Source organism: Drosophila subpulchrella, chromosome 2L (genome assembly GCF_014743375.2).
Source record: "Drosophila subpulchrella strain 33 F10 #4 breed RU33 chromosome 2L, RU_Dsub_v1.1 Primary Assembly, whole genome shotgun sequence".
NCBI lineage: Eukaryota > Metazoa > Arthropoda > Insecta > Diptera > Drosophilidae > Drosophila > Drosophila subpulchrella.
The window spans coordinates 20,327,773-20,343,160 of NC_050610.1; the positions used below are offsets into that span (position 1 = coordinate 20,327,773).

General features: G+C 39.6%; 3 protein-coding genes across 7 annotated transcripts; 1 reads left to right on the plus strand and 2 right to left on the minus strand.

The window, feature by feature from the left end:
* Window positions 1-488: 488 nt before the first annotated feature.
* LOC119546594 (keratin, type I cytoskeletal 9) lies at window positions 489-4,208 on the minus strand. Of its 3 annotated transcripts, none has more exons than XM_037853012.1 (6): window positions 4,057-4,208; window positions 2,615-2,717; window positions 1,932-2,205; window positions 1,757-1,831; window positions 1,432-1,669; window positions 489-852 (listed from the first exon to the last, which is right to left on the minus strand). In XM_037853012.1, the coding sequence occupies exons 2-6, from the start codon at window positions 2,673-2,675 to the stop codon at window positions 628-630; spliced, it is 873 nt and encodes a 290-aa protein (XP_037708940.1). In that variant the 5' UTR covers window positions 2,676-2,717; window positions 4,057-4,208; the 3' UTR covers window positions 489-627. The 3 variants fall into 3 exon arrangements, with proteins under 3 accessions (XP_037708940.1, XP_037708941.1, XP_037708938.1); XM_037853013.1 differs by having other exon boundaries at window positions 2,615-2,691; window positions 4,057-4,142; XM_037853010.1 differs by lacking the exons at window positions 1,757-1,831; window positions 4,057-4,208.
* Window positions 4,209-4,713: 505 nt separating this feature from the next.
* LOC119546592 (peroxisomal acyl-coenzyme A oxidase 3) lies at window positions 4,714-14,839 on the minus strand. 3 transcript variants are annotated; one of them, XM_037853008.1, is made up of 6 exons: window positions 14,805-14,839; window positions 8,936-9,095; window positions 7,185-8,108; window positions 6,534-6,659; window positions 6,133-6,478; window positions 4,714-5,510 (listed from the first exon to the last, which is right to left on the minus strand). In XM_037853008.1, exons 2-6 carry the CDS (start codon window positions 9,068-9,070, stop codon window positions 4,960-4,962), a joined length of 2,082 nt encoding a protein of 693 aa, XP_037708936.1. In that variant the 5' UTR covers window positions 9,071-9,095; window positions 14,805-14,839; the 3' UTR covers window positions 4,714-4,959. The 3 variants fall into 3 exon arrangements, with proteins under 3 accessions (XP_037708936.1, XP_037708933.1, XP_037708935.1); XM_037853005.1 differs by having other exon boundaries at window positions 14,686-14,816; XM_037853007.1 differs by having other exon boundaries at window positions 14,690-14,813.
* On the plus strand, window positions 9,090-12,078 carry LOC119546593. The gene is made up of 3 exons (XM_037853009.1): window positions 9,090-10,705; window positions 11,246-11,441; window positions 11,501-12,078. Exons 1-3 carry the CDS (start codon window positions 9,919-9,921, stop codon window positions 11,991-11,993), a joined length of 1,476 nt encoding a protein of 491 aa, XP_037708937.1. The 5' UTR covers window positions 9,090-9,918; the 3' UTR covers window positions 11,994-12,078.
* Window positions 14,840-15,388: the final 549 nt, after the last annotated feature.

Here is a 15,388-nt window from a genome sequence, read left to right on the forward strand (position 1 = left end):
ATATTTTTGATGTAATTAGTTTGTAACACCATTTTTTAAACAACAAATAAGAAGTTTTGTTCACTTTTTAAACATTTGCCTCACTAACTTTCAGATCTCGGCTCCCGTTTCACTCAACGTCGAATAAAGAATTCGATCTTGAAGTTTAGCCATTTTATATTGAAACAAATGTGATAAGATAGACCATTTCCGGTCACCTTTGATACGCTCATCCGTCCAGAAAAAAAAAGAAAACATTGAATCAAAACAAATACAAATAACCTTCAAAGCAATTCATGTACTGATTACATATACCAGGTTTATTTATATTCGCAGCTAATCAAATAAAATAATTGTATGCCACATAGGCAACGTCAAAATCAAGGTCAATGTACAAATTTTGCATATATTAAGTCTATGCGAGTAATAGAGAGAGAAAAAAACTTTCTATTTAAAGAAAGCTTTTTATAATAAACGCACTAGAAATCCCATTGATAAGAAAGTTTGTGTATATGTATATAATAAAATACATGTATATTTATATATTTTTGTATACTTATTAATTGGGTTCGGTAAGGTTTGTTAAATGGGAGTAGATGTTAGCCTAGCCACCACAAGGTGTCGGAAAAGGGAGCTCCTTCGATCTTCCTAAGAGTGCACCGAGTACGTGGTGACCTTTCCGTTGTCGTTGACCGTGGTCTGGGCTCCCCGTCGACTGGTTCCATCTCCATTGCTATGGCTGAAGGACGAGACCGAAACCCCCTTGTAGCCACCACCGCCGCCGCCACTGCCTCCTCCGGAGCTGCTGGAACCGGAGTACGAAGAGCCACCGCCGCTTCCGCCTCCAAAGCGATTCACGATATTGGGAGAGGCCTGTAAATATCGGATTTCAATTAGTTTCTTCGGGCATTTTATCTTTTAAAATTATATTAAAACTTGAATATTAATAATTATGGTTTTCAGTAACTAAACCCTGTGCTCTGACATTGAACAAATATAAATTGGGAAAGTTAGCTTAGAAAAAAATTTTTTGGTTGACCATAAAAAGGGTATAAAACTCAGTGAAACATTCACTTCCCCTACCATAAAATATCTTCATCTTTCACTAAATTAACAAATTTGCCTAATACATTTTATACATTTTTTTGAACATCATTACCCATTTTAAAATGCAAAAGGTATGCTTAGACAGTCAACCAATTGAATAAAATACTCAACAATTTCAAAGAAAATAAATGATTTGATTTTAAATTTTTATAAGTTTAAAAATCAGGTTAAATTAAATTTACTCGAGAACAATTTATTTGCCCTACTCAAGATCTCTAAGATGGGAATATTTTTTTTTTTAGAGGTGTGTGCTATGAACAACAAAATATTGGAGTCTACATTTAATTCGTACTGTTTTTTATGGTTTTAAAAAATGTTCATGATCAAAATATGTATATTCCTTACCGGATTGGGTGGGTTAATAAAGGCCGTCTGGTGATAGCCATTGGGACCGATTGAGCCCGAGGCGGAGGCATAGCTGGGTGCATAACGATGTGAGTTATAGGATCCATAACCAGCTCCTGATCCTGATCCTGATCCTGATGTTGATCCTGAAGCTGAGCTCGAACCTCCTCTGTAGCGATTCTGGCGAACTAGATTATCATGATAGGCCTGCTGGGCGGCGATCTGCTGCTGGATGCGACTGCGAAGAATAAAATTGTAAGTATCGTAGACAAGAAACCTCTATGTTAGTATTGGGATTAGTTAAGGAGTAGCCAGTGGTAATTACATATCGTTGTCGTCGACTAGAGAAGCATCCGCAGATGCATAAGCATTGCCAGCCGTGGCCAATCCTGTTATAGCTCTACAATAGATAGATTCAAGCGTTAAATTAACCCTCAGCCCGCCATATGACTACCCAAGACCCCAAGCCAATGCATTCCCCGAATAAGATCGATGCTCACTGTTGGTTGGCATAGTTCTGGGCCAGGATGTGGCTCGTCAGCTGCTGATGGAAAAGATACGGATCGATGATGCCAAAGTTGGGCGAGCTGCCACCATAGTCATCGTAGTCGTAGTAGCCACCTCCTCCGCCACCAGATCCCACATAACTACTATGTCCAACGCCTCCACCGCCGCTGTTATAAGATCCCGTATAGCCACCGGCTCCTCCTCCACTGCTGGCAAATCCACCCGCGTATCCTCCTGCGTAGGCGCGACGTCTTCGGGAAGGTCCAGCTAAAATGGAAAAAATATTTATAAGTACTTGAACCAAAGTCAAAAAAGAATTTTAACTAACTTCAGTTTCTTATTAGTTCTTTACAAAAATGTATTTTAAAAAATCCGTTTATACATATATGTTTATGTATATCTCTAACACTAATAACATACTAGATTATCCTTATAAAATTTGTATCATCTGCATTTCCGAAATTTTATGAACTATGTAAATTATTTATTATATATAATATATGCATATACATAAATTATATAAATTAAAAAACATTTTTGAAACCCCAATTTTTTCAAACATTCAGCAAAGCTTTACAATATTTTATAATATGTATATCTCAATATTAAGAGAGTGATTTTAATTTTAAATATTTAATTATATTTCCGGAAGTAATATTTTTATGGGCTTACTTACCCCCCGACGATTCTTCATTTAGGGCACTCATCACCACACAAATAAGCAGAAATCTCCACATCTTATTTAACTGGCATCTGCAAAATTGGTTTGAAGTGTTCAGCTGGGGTGTAAAAAATAAAAAAAAGAAGTCGTTAAGAACTGGTTCAAAAATAGTTGTAAATAGAACTTGTTTGGGACCAGCAATAAATATTTTAAGCCCTATTAATTTTGAGTGTTTAAGACTAAAGCGGAAATGGATTTACTCGCATATAGATGGCAAACTGACTTAGTCTTATGTAAGATAGGATCTGAAGTTTGCCCAGTAGCATCTGCTAATGACTGGGACTGGCTGGCTCATTGTTCCCCGATACTGATACTTTCACACCCATTGTCATTAGCAGCCCCAGTGCAGAATCCATAAATCCGCTTGCATAAGCCGGTAATCTGTGCAGGGTTAGGGGGATGCACTCCCAGTAATCGATTCTTGGATGCCTAACCGAGGGTCATTGGCTTCACTGCATCCCCCGCCTATTCAAACCACGAAGCTTACACCCCATAGTCCGCAATTACAAGCATTTCATATTTATATTTCTGGCCCGGCCCACAACTAATTGCCCTTACACGATTTTTCCATAATGAATTGGCGAAAAGAAATCACGGGGCCGGTTAGAGGGAGGAAGGCCTGGCCAACCGTATCGAAAACAGAAATCCCCGAAATGTAAATTAATGGATCTCCATATGACTATGTATATTATTGACTTAATTCGTTTGTTCGGCTGCCCAAAGTGAAAAAGAGACGAACGAACCGGTTCTCACTAATTTGTTCGGCGTTTAGAAATTGATATTGAATGTTTTGTTTCATTATTTTATTTTGTTTTTCCCTCTTTGCCTGCCCATCTGTATATTTTTGGTGCGCCATTTATATTCCAATCTGATTTTGTTTGTTTTTTTTTACAGAAGGTTTTCAAGTTGCCATTAGAGCGGGGACTTTTTGTTTTCAACAATTGGGGTGTTCTAATTGAATGACTTTAAAGCCGAGCAACCGGTCTGAAGATGATTAACAATTTTCTTATTTTTTTCTTGGGTACATAAAATATTAATAATTAACAACTTTTTTTGCACGGCTTTGTTAAAACAAAGGAACTCGACTGAGGAGCACTGCCGATGAACGAACGTGTTTTGTTTTTCGCCCCTGACTTTGATGATCACCGAACTGTTTCAATGCGAGCTGCCATACAACATCATTTAAATCACGCTGATAAGCCGGACAAAACATTGAACACTTTGTACCACACAGCACATACACTTCCCAATACGGAACCAAAACTGCGCAACAAATTGGCAAAACTATCAATGTTATATTGCCGAGATCGCCGGGAGAGGTCTACCTATAGATAGAGAGTACCCAAGAGTTCTCAGCTAGCAAGTAGAGATACAGAAACACTGTGAGCACGACTCACTTGATTTGTTTATGATTCGATTCCTGACCAGTTTTTGTTTTTCGATCTCGCACTCTCCGTGCGATCTTCTTCACTGGGCGACAACTGATCAACGTCTGAGTCGGCACAGGTAGGTCCAGGTCCTCTTATAAACGATCCCACACCTGTGGATTGGCCCGTAGCGATGACGACGCTGCGATGACACCGACTAGAGAGTCGAAACGCCGCTTACCGAATCACTCGACTCGGGGATTTATTATAAACGGAAGGCTCGTTGGCTAAATAATCACAATAAAATAGTAGTTAGTGTTTCTCTTTTCCCATTGAAAGCGTAACTTTTGATGTAAGTCCTGGGTATTTTTAAACCAGGTACTAAAAATCGTTTTGAAAATTCTTTATGTTCTGGAAACTAAATACTCTAATAAAATACTCCATGTTTTGTAAAGTTATTCGGTTTGTGACATAAAACTTTGATTTCACTTTTATAAGATTATACGAAACCTTTCCGCTAACTTGTCTTAGAAGAAATCAAGAAATTTCATAACCCTTAACTTGTGTTTTGCGAAGAAAACATCCATTCAGAATACATATACATACATATGGAATACATTACTATAGTAAAGTAATTATGTTCATCCCACTTAACTAACTATTTTCATTCAAGAATTTATTTGTCTCAATTTTATATGTTTTTATTCAACTCGTTTAGCCGTAAACTAGTAACAGATTTGATCCTAAAATACTCGAATGTATGTTATAGTTGGTGTATGATAATAAACCTTTCACTTGGATCGATGAGAATGTAGCTTGCCATAATACCTGATAACCAATGAGGCAATAACAATTACAATTAAACTTGGCATACAGTTTCCAAGTCAGGCACTTGTCTTCATCCTCCTATCCTGGAAAACTACGTGGGAATCCTCAGAGTTTCGACTGAGCCTGTGGTATGATGACATCACGCCACCACGAGGGTCGCTGGAACGCCCCCTCATTGGTCATAAATTCATTTTGCAAATTCTCATAGAGAAGACCATCCGCCCGGGCGATTACCGAATTTAGTGCAAAATCGGGTGGCGAAATGGCATCCGCTATGCTCACAGCCACATCCTTTAGTTTCAGACAACTGTCCAGCAGAAGTTGACGCACTGCAGCCGAGAAATCCCGGCCAGCTGCAAAGCCACCCACGTAGAAGGTGGTCATGTGCTTCTCCAGCAGCCACATGGCATAGATATCGAAAAGCAGGCGAAGAACCGAGGCATATGGGGCCTCCACCTTCAGTGTACTGACATGATCCACATATCTTGTTAGGGCATAGTACTCGGCATAGGCCAGGGACAGTTCCCGAGCTCCGGCCACCTGGGAGTTGTTCCGCGCCTCGAAGCGACTGCTTCCCGCTGCCAACTGTCCCTCGATGTGAGCCGTGGTCTGGGCCATCAGGTGGCACAACAGCCACTCGTAGCACCTGAGGGAGACTAAAGAAAGGTTAAGATTAATAAACACAGTAAAACATACTTAATATCCTAATCAAATTTGGCATTAAGACGAAATTAGAACAAGTAATTTTATTTAATCGACGCAAATAAAGAAATGACTGACCTAAAGCAGCCCAACTGCTTTATTAATTACTATTTTTAACAAATATAAAGGCTGTAACCCTTGTCCCAATTTAAGCCATTTGTTTTAAAACAAACAATATTGCTAAAAAAAAGGAATACATTTTCCAGGCATTAAAAATAAGGATAAGCTTCTAAGAATTATCTGATCGAGGTAAAGTAGTTAGAAATAATTTTAAAAAAATATATAAAGGCTTTAACTTTAACTCTAATTTATATACAAATGGTGAGACATCTACGCTAAAAAGTACATTTTAAATAGAGAACATTTTATATACGTTTAAAAAACATGGTAACTACTGAATTTAAAGGTAGATTTTGTTAAGAGCCTTAGCAAAAATATTCCTTGAAGTTAGACATAACTATTTTTAAGAATGTAAGGCTGTACTCTTATTCCTTGTTTAATTCCAAAAAAAATCATTTTAAACATACAAACTGAATTGCTAATTTTGTTATGAACCTTATAACCCTTTCCACTTACATTGCCAGCTGGAAATCGGTGTCTTCTGCACCAAGGAGGAATAATTGAGGGCCAGCAACTCCGTTCGCTGCTCCAGGAACTTAACACTGCCAATAGGCGTCTCCAGTTGTTTGGCGCTCCACTGGCGGAGCAGCCAGTTGGATGCCTGTTGACCCAGCACATTGTTGTCGCCCTCGTAGGTGCACAGGGGATCGTGATCGGTGCGCATCTGACCCAGTTTGGCCGCTGCCAAGTAGCCATGTCCTCCGCAGGCTTCACGGGCCTCCTGAATGGCATCCCGAGCTGCCCACGTAATCAGAGGCTTCGACGAGGAGATCAGCGCATGGATCTCGGCAGCATTCTGGGTCTAAAATGATCGTTAAATTAAATTGGCTACAAGTTTAGGTACCAGGATAGCCCACCAAAATATCAAATCCATTGGAATCCGCCTGGGAACGGGCTATGATCTCCATATAAGTGATTGTTAGCTCTTCAGTCGCGATTTTTTGGACGCAGGCAGCCGCCAAATAGGGAAAAATGCGATATTGCTGGGGATGGTAAAAAAAATATTAATATTTAACAAATTAAAGTATATTTTAGGTTTAAGAAAATAAAAAGTCTGTCTAACTGATCTCATTTTTTTATGATGGTTTGATTTTTTCAAAATGTTTAAGTGTAACGAGTATTTTTTATGAATCTGCATTCCACAAATGTTAAAGTATTCTTAGAGAAAAGTATATAATTAAGTTTCTGATTTATATTAAGTTTCAGGTGGTATAACATTATTGATCAAAAGTATTCCAACAACATTTGCCACACTTTTTTTTTAATTCTAAACAAACAATTAATGATGCTATAATCCTATATATATAAATATGAATTTACACAATATTTTTTTTAGATTGGGATAAAATAATAAAGAAAATACTTAACTTTTGTAATAAAAAAAGGTGTAAGAATTCTTCCAAAAATTTACAAGGGACTTATGAACGGGCTTCATTTAAAAAACTTTAGAACTAAAGATCTTCGTTCAAATTATAAGTTTAAAAACTGAATTAAAAGACCTTACTTACATGCAGTTGGTACTCCAGGATGGCCATTTCCTCTCCCTGGCGCTCCGGGCCAAATTGTTTGCGTACGGCGGCATATCGGACTGCGATCACGGCGGCACTACACAAGGTATTAGCCGATTCCTGCATTATGCCGATGCGTCCGGCGGAGAAGCTTTCGAGTGCCGCCCCAAGGACTTTCCCAGGTTCGGTGAACACACTTTCGTAAACCCCCTCGGGCGTTACGTCACTGGTGCGATTGAGGAGATTGTCGCGGGGAATACGATAATTGGTGAATACCACAAATCCATTGTCGATGCCATTTAGGCCACATTTCTCGCCAATATCACCGACAAGAACTCCCGGATAGGAGAGCAGTGTCTTGGGATCGCGAATGGGAATCAGGAAGCCATGCAAACCATGATTCTGACCATCGGCTGTGTACAGATTGGCAAAAGTCATGGCCACCGTGGCCGTTTTACCCAGATTTCCCACCCAACACTTGGCCGCCTCGAAGTCCGGCGTGTTGATCACGAACTCCTGGGTGCTGGGATCATAGGTGGCTGTCGTTCGAATGCTTTTCGTATTGCTGCCATGCGAAAGTTCTGTGATGGCCAGACAGGTGATCACTTCCCGATTCCACGCAGCCTCGATATATTTCGTGTGCTTTTCGGTGCCCATTGCACGAATGGCATTGTTGAATAGCCCAACACCCAAAGCAATCTTCACGGATAAACTCGGTGAGTAGCAGGCCAGTGCCTCGTTGATGTACATCAAGTACTTGGTCTTGGCCGAGAAGCTCAGGCGCTCGATCTCCTTGGGCACCAGATCCAGGTGCTTCATGCGGTTCACCTGCATGGCGCACAGGCGCTTCTGCTCGTCCATGGGCAGCGTGCGGGAGGGGTGAGCGAAAAGGGGGTCATTCTCCAAACGACGCCATACTTTGTACTGCAAATGGAAAGGGGGTTCGTAAATAGGAGGTATATTTTCCATTCTATTTTTAATTTACTGAGATATTCAACGAAAGGTACACAGAGAAGAACATTATTCTTGAATTCCAAGAACATTATTCTTGAATTGAAAACATTGTTCTTGAATTGAGAACATTCGTTCTTAAAAACCGTGTAAGTACATTTTGGTATCAATATAAGAACGAAATGGTGAGAAGAGAAAAGTTAAAATGAGTTTATTTAACAACTTTTTGATAAGTATTCACTAAGGACTGAACTAATAGTTTATTTGTACATACAATGTACTTAAGTACCGCCAGTTCAACTTGATTCGAGCAAAATAAAAGCATTTCCTACCTAAAAATGTCGATCTATTTTTAAGAACTTTTTCAACTCAGATGAGAACGTCAGAATTTTCTCTGTGTAATATTCTTTTAATTCTTATATAATACTTAAAGTGCTGGTAAAATAGGCGTAAAATTGGTCAGTTCTAGGTCTTGTAGACACTTTAAAAAATTAATTTAAAATAGAAAAACATAACAAAAAACCCGAGCTCACGATAGAACTTTGGATCTCATTTACTTCATCAAAATGTAATAAGCTGAGTTGTGAAATTACTTCGTCACAGATGCGCTTTATATTGTTGCTAGGCGCAGTGCAACAAATTACTTTCAAAAATTCCTCAACTCGTTATTGGTTAATGACATCAATTGACGTTACTGACTCTAGAGAGTGAAGCCAAAGCTCAACAATTTGATAAGTTCTAATGTAAGGTAAGAGCCCTCCAAATTAGTTTCACTTTATAAGCTATTGCTATCCACTCACCTTAATGCGCAATCCCTGCTCCTTTTCGAATATGAGCCGTAGTCGCTTCCAGTCGAAATTGGCCCTCTTTCGATAAGCGGCTAATGGACCGCCGCTGGGAAGATCGGGAATAAAGCTCGTGTCCTCGCTGGCCATTGTGTGATTTTATTTGATTTGATTTCTGGCAATGGAAGGAAGTGGAAAGTTTAGTGGATCAGTGGAGCTGTCGACGATCGAGAGGCTACGGAACGAATGCGATCAAAAGCCAATGCTTAAATGGCCCAAAGCAACCAGACAACACAGCCAACAAGTGGAGCACTCGAACTGACTGCATTATCTGCAAGCGTGTATTCAACTGAAGCCGTAGAAAGGAAAACCCTCAAGAGGCGGTGGTTTGTGAGGAACTGTACAGCGGCTAAGCAGTTTTGCAGCCACTGTCCACAGCTAGCGAGAGGCAATTACAGCCCTTGTCAAACTTTCTACCAAGTGGAGTTACGAACCCCTGGGAACAGTCTTAGCGTGTTTTTAAGCCCAATATGAGAACAGATTAAAATGAAGTTCAAAGATAAAAAGGTTGAACAAATGGCGCCTTAATTCAAAAATATAGAATATTATTAGCTATTCATAAAAGTCACAAAACCTAGAAGAACGAAGGGATAATAGATAAAATAAAAGAAAAAAATGGTGAGAAGGTCGCAACCATTTTAAATAGATTAACGAAAAAAAAGTTTACGCGTATCTTACTTTTTACGATAAAAACAAAAACAATAAAGGAAAAACAAAAAAAAAGTACCAACGTTGTGAAAAAGAGGAGTTAAATAACACTTAGAACATTTTTTTGGTTTTGAAATGTAACCACAAATTGGACTTCACTTGGGGAAATACATAATAAAATAAATATATAATAAAATACATCTGTCAAACGTCATAGATATACCCCCAAACTAAAACTCTCCCTATAAACTGGACAGAATTAGTACCAGAAAACACTTTGAGAACAGACCATGTCCACGCAGTGGCAGAATGAGGTGGTGCGGATTACGCGCCAGGTGAAGCGCAAACTTCCGCATCGAAATTTCCGTGAGATCAACTTTGATCGCGAGGCGATTAGGGAAGCTATAGCTCCACTGACCTACGACCAGGCGCGTAGGATCAAGGGTCCCGTTTACGAGGCCTTGGAGGATGAGCTGCGTCGAGCGGGTTGCACCATGCTGCCAGAGTTCCTGCACTGTCTGGCCACCAAGGAGCAGGCACTTTTCGATAGTTTAAACATTCGAGAACGGCTGGCCGATGACTCGGAATTGCTCTACGGAATGGTGGATCGACTTCGGGAAGCCGAACTGGCCGTTTGCCGGAACAAACACCGGGGACTCAAACAGTGTTTCGCCCTTTTTTTCGAGACCATGCAGCTGCTGGAACCCTATCGCCAGAAATACGCATACGCCCTGGTGGCCCTCAATGAGCACATCATCTCGCTGTGCCGCAACATCGCGGGTCAGGAACGGGAGGCCGCCGAATATATATCGCGCATCTACTACTCCTACGCCTTGTATCTGGTGAACACGGGTCAGCGGACCTCGGCCATCAACTACCTACAAATAGCCATGGATCTGGTGAGGGGTCACGTCTGGACCGCCGAGGTGGGAATGCCCGCGGGAAGCCTCACACTCCACGAGCTGGTGGCCCAGAAACTGGCCAGGCAACTCCTCATCCAGGGCAAGGCCATTGTGCGCCAGCATCCCGAGGATGCGGTGGCCATGGCCCGACGAGCCACAGTCCTTATAGCGGAAAGTAAGTACTAATCTTGGGAAAAGACAACATTTTTTACCCTTCATAAAAAACTTGTTTTGGAACTAAAATTTACATAGTAGGATCGCGTTTTATAAACATTAGTTAATACTTAGAAAAATACAGCCATATTTATAAAGACGCATGGAACAAAAGTTGTGATACCATACCATATCAAAATCACAAAGGCTTATAAAACTATATCCACATTATAAATAGGCGTAACCATTATAACCTTGTTAATGGTTAATGATTTATTTATGGTATTGTATTGCATTTCGGAAAGTAAAGAATAGAAAAACTTAATATTAGAAAACTTAGATGATTCATTTATGGTATTGTACTGAATTTGGGAAAATAAGGAATAGAAAAACTTAATATTTGAAAGCTTTGATAATTCATTTATGGTATTTTACTTAATTTTTTAAAAGTTGGGAATAGAAAAACTTAATATTTAAAAAGTTGTTTAATCATCTATTAAGTCAATTAAAAGGTAGAACAACATCTCATACCGCCACCATATTTACAATCGCATCTTTTTAGTTGGCAGGGATAAGAACATGGAGATCTTTTGTGATACCTTCCTGGAACGGGCCTACTTCCTGATGGAGATTGGCAACTATAACTCGGCTCAGCAGTGTCTGGACCAGATCCGCACCCAGATCTTGGCCTGCACCGAATATCGTTTTGTCAAGCTCAACATTAAGTATTACTTGTTCCAGGGTCAATGCTCGGAGATGTGAGTAGATCATAATGTTGGCCCCTCCTATAAAGGATAACCATGTCTTTCCAAACCAGCTTTGAGCACGTGGACAAAGCCATCTCGTGTTACAAGCGGGCTCTCCGCCTGTCCCGTCTTTACACCCATCGGGATCTGGAGGCGGAGATTCTGCTACATCTCGGAAAGATCTTCGCCAAGGACACCCAGATGACGAGTATTGCCAAGAAGTGCTACGAGCATGCCAAGCGCATTTACGTGGACTTTAATGATCAGCACAGCCGCAAGATGGCCAACTATTTGCAGGCCAAGTTGATGGCCGACGAGATCACACCGCTCTATATGGCCATGCTGAAGTCTTCTACAACTCGGTACTGTGCCTTCTTCAATCTGCGTCAGTGGAAGAATCGCTGTCGACCCTTCTGGAAGCGATTGGGCGACGAGATCATCAAACAGGAAACGGACAGCATCTACTGTCTGCTGGATGAGGAGAAGGAGGATCCCGGCCACGACGTGGCCCTCTACGATGATGTCGATCCCAAGACATTCAAACTGGCGGAGGGCGATATCTGAGTTGGCCCTGCGTTCTTAGTTAAGAAAATTAAATCGTTCAACGCTCCTTATGATTCATTAAAATGGTTTCGGCAAGCAATGTTTTTTTTAATAGGAGGTTGTTCAGATTTCCAACAGAAGAAGATATGGTAATGGATTTCCCATTTTTTATGATAAGAGGTTCTTTTTTAATATGCGTCAGCCGAAAAAGAAATTATGCTCCATACGTTAATAAAATCATTCTGCTTAAAGAGGCAAGCTTTAGCATAATTCAACTTGTTACTTGCCAAAAAATCTCGCTGGTTTTTCATCCCTCTAAACAAAACATAAGTTGCTTACAACCAGACTAAAGTTTTTTGCACGCTTCCGAAAAATGTTCCTAATTCATCGTAAATATCGGATTCCCCTTTTGGAGTGTTGCCATAAACGCCCAAGAGAATAAAGATATTTATGTTAATCAAATCTTGATAAGAATACAAGAATTTGTTGACGCCCGATATGTGAGGTATTTGATCACTCATTCGCCCCGCATTTAAATTATCTTGCCCAGACATTTAAGTACTGAGAAGCACTGAAGACAAACCGATCATGAGGTAATATGTATTAAAACGGTGTTTGATCACCAAAAACATCAAAGGAAAATATCAACGATACGGACAATCTATAAATAATTAGAATTCTAGTGGCACACATTTCGAATGTTGTTGACCGTCTTATCTTTTTGTATTCAATTATGCGTCAACTTTTTTTGTGGACTTTGAGCTAGCCAATTATAGAATTCTGAGAAATCGATTTAATAAGATAAAGTAAAAATTGGCTGTTGAATAAATTTGACTCGTCAGTTTATAGATAGCTACAGCTTATCTCAAAATTTTACAAAGTCATTGAAGCAAACTTGAAACGCGAATAAACGCAAAATATAAACCTGCAGCTGTATTTTCCTTTTGAAAGTACTTTTTTAGGGTAAACATTTTAGTAAATATATAATAATAAATATATATATATATATATATATATATATATATAATAATAAAAAAGCACCCATTAATAATATCATGTTTCATTTTTGTGCACAAAAAAAGCCACACCAAATGGTCGATTCGGTGTCAGCCATCGGCTAATTAAAACAATTAGCGATAATTATACCGGCAACACCACAGTCACAGCGATAACTTCTTATTGTCTAGGTTCGGGAACTTTTCGTGGACAAAATATTCGCGAGACGGGCCATAAACCGGTTTTTATGGATTTCTCAGAATGCTTACTGCTACACTTAATTAGCACGACTCAATTCGCAATCTCAGATATGTACTTGTACCCAAGATTCCCCCACAATCTAGACTTTTGCGTAATCACGAGGGGACCGCGCTCCACTCCAAATTGTTTGCTTGCACTCGAGATCTTCAGGAAAATATGTTATGTGAAATGTAGATAAATTATAATTTTAAACGGAAATATAAGTTGATAACCATAAAAAAGGGGCGTGCTCGTGTGTCATCAAACTGAAGGGGTAAATATTTAAATTGTCGAGCATAAGTCCAAACAAAAACCAAAACTGATAAGTGACAAACAGTTGGAGCAGCACTGAACAGCTGGCCGTCCAGTGGCAGCAAAACTTTTGGCTTACGTGATAAGCCCGCTCGAAATTTGTGGCCAGGTGGGAATGTAATGAGCAATACCCATTAGTCCACCCAATCGCTGTTGCGTGCCGATGGAAATTGTCACAATTTTGTTGGCCAACCACCCGATCAAATTGGGTGGGGGTGTTCTGTTGTCAGTCAACCTTGAACATGAAAATAGCCGGGGTTTTATTTTTGTATACATATAGAGTACTGTCTTCTCTTTTTAATCAATCAAATTGGAGCTTGGCGACCCGAGTGACTTTTTTTAAATGATTTACAATGCAATTTGCCAGCGGCTAATTTCACTTTTATTTACACACACCCCAGACAAATTAGCGCACAATCAACACTCCGGCACAGAGGGCCCTCCATTGTGACCACATCAAGCCCAATTGAGGCTGATATCATGGTGTAGTGAAAGGTTCTTTGGGGGATTAATGTATTTCTATGATTCACTTAACTTGAAATGTTTTGTTATACAAAATGTAAACACTGATAGAGGAAAAGTTCAACAAAAAATAAAGTACCACAATTATTTTTATCGTTGAAATAATAATAAAGAGCTCATAGAGAGGGGTTCGTTATGATAGAGTGCAAATATATTAAGCCATAAATGGTGTTAAACAATATTGATTATCTTTTAATCTATCTAATTGGCCCCTGGTAGTTTCTAGAAATAAACCCAAATTAATTTAACTTCCTAGTTCTATTGGGTAAATCCAAGGTAGAGCTTTCACTGTATCGCCCACACACCCTGTATGCGATTTGTTTGGCTAAGGACTCGGTTTTAGTTTCTGGCCTGGCTCACATTACATCACCGCGATGACAACAAGTAGGTAGGAACGGCAATGTTTTGGGCCCAGAAGGCGGGAGAGAGTAAAGTCAAACGAATCGGAGTCATAAACTCTGGGTTTTTGGCCACGTGAGAGATGCTCTCGCTGCATCTGTGTGCGAACCACCAACCTGTAGCGTTTCTTTTGACCCGCCCTTTTCCAATTTTTCTTTCTCGCAATTGAATTTCACTAAATTGAAAACTCTTATCCGAGCTCTGAGCTCACACAATATTGGCAATTAAACAAAAATATACATACACACCCACGCACGCGGAATAAAAAGAGCAACGCGGAGAACAACAACAACAACCGGCACACGACCGCGAGAAAATTGAGAATCGGGCAGCCAAAACTGGAGAATTGGGGAAAATACGAACCGACACGGCCAACTGATGGGAAGTGAATGAGCTGAGCGGAGCAGAGCGAGAATAACGCCGCCTGACTCATGACGGTATGGGTTCCCTACGGTCTTTTGTAGGGGCGAGTCCCACAGGCACACTGGAAAAAAACTGATGCTTATCTAAAATTTTGTTTTTTTTAATCATTTCAGAAGATGTGTCATACTGTTTTTCACAATATATAGTAAAACCTTTTAGTGAAAAGTAGAAAACTCACTCCTATTTTTAACTTTAAAACTCTCATAACGGGCTTAAAATATATTTTAGATACTTATTTATATTAATTTTCGATGAGACCGTGTTCAAACCCACAGCTATCCCTTAAATTTTTTTTAATTTTTACCTTAATAAACGTTATTTAAACATTTTAATATCCTGTGTAACAGCTAGAAAGTATCGCTTATAAGCTACACAAACAAAATTCAGACGTTCTCATCTGAGTTGAATATGTTCTTAAAAAAAAAACGCTCGTATCAAGTTAAACATACATTGTATATCTCAATTAAATTTAGTTCACACCGTAGTGTATACTTAAAACTTGTTAAATAAACTCAATTTAACTT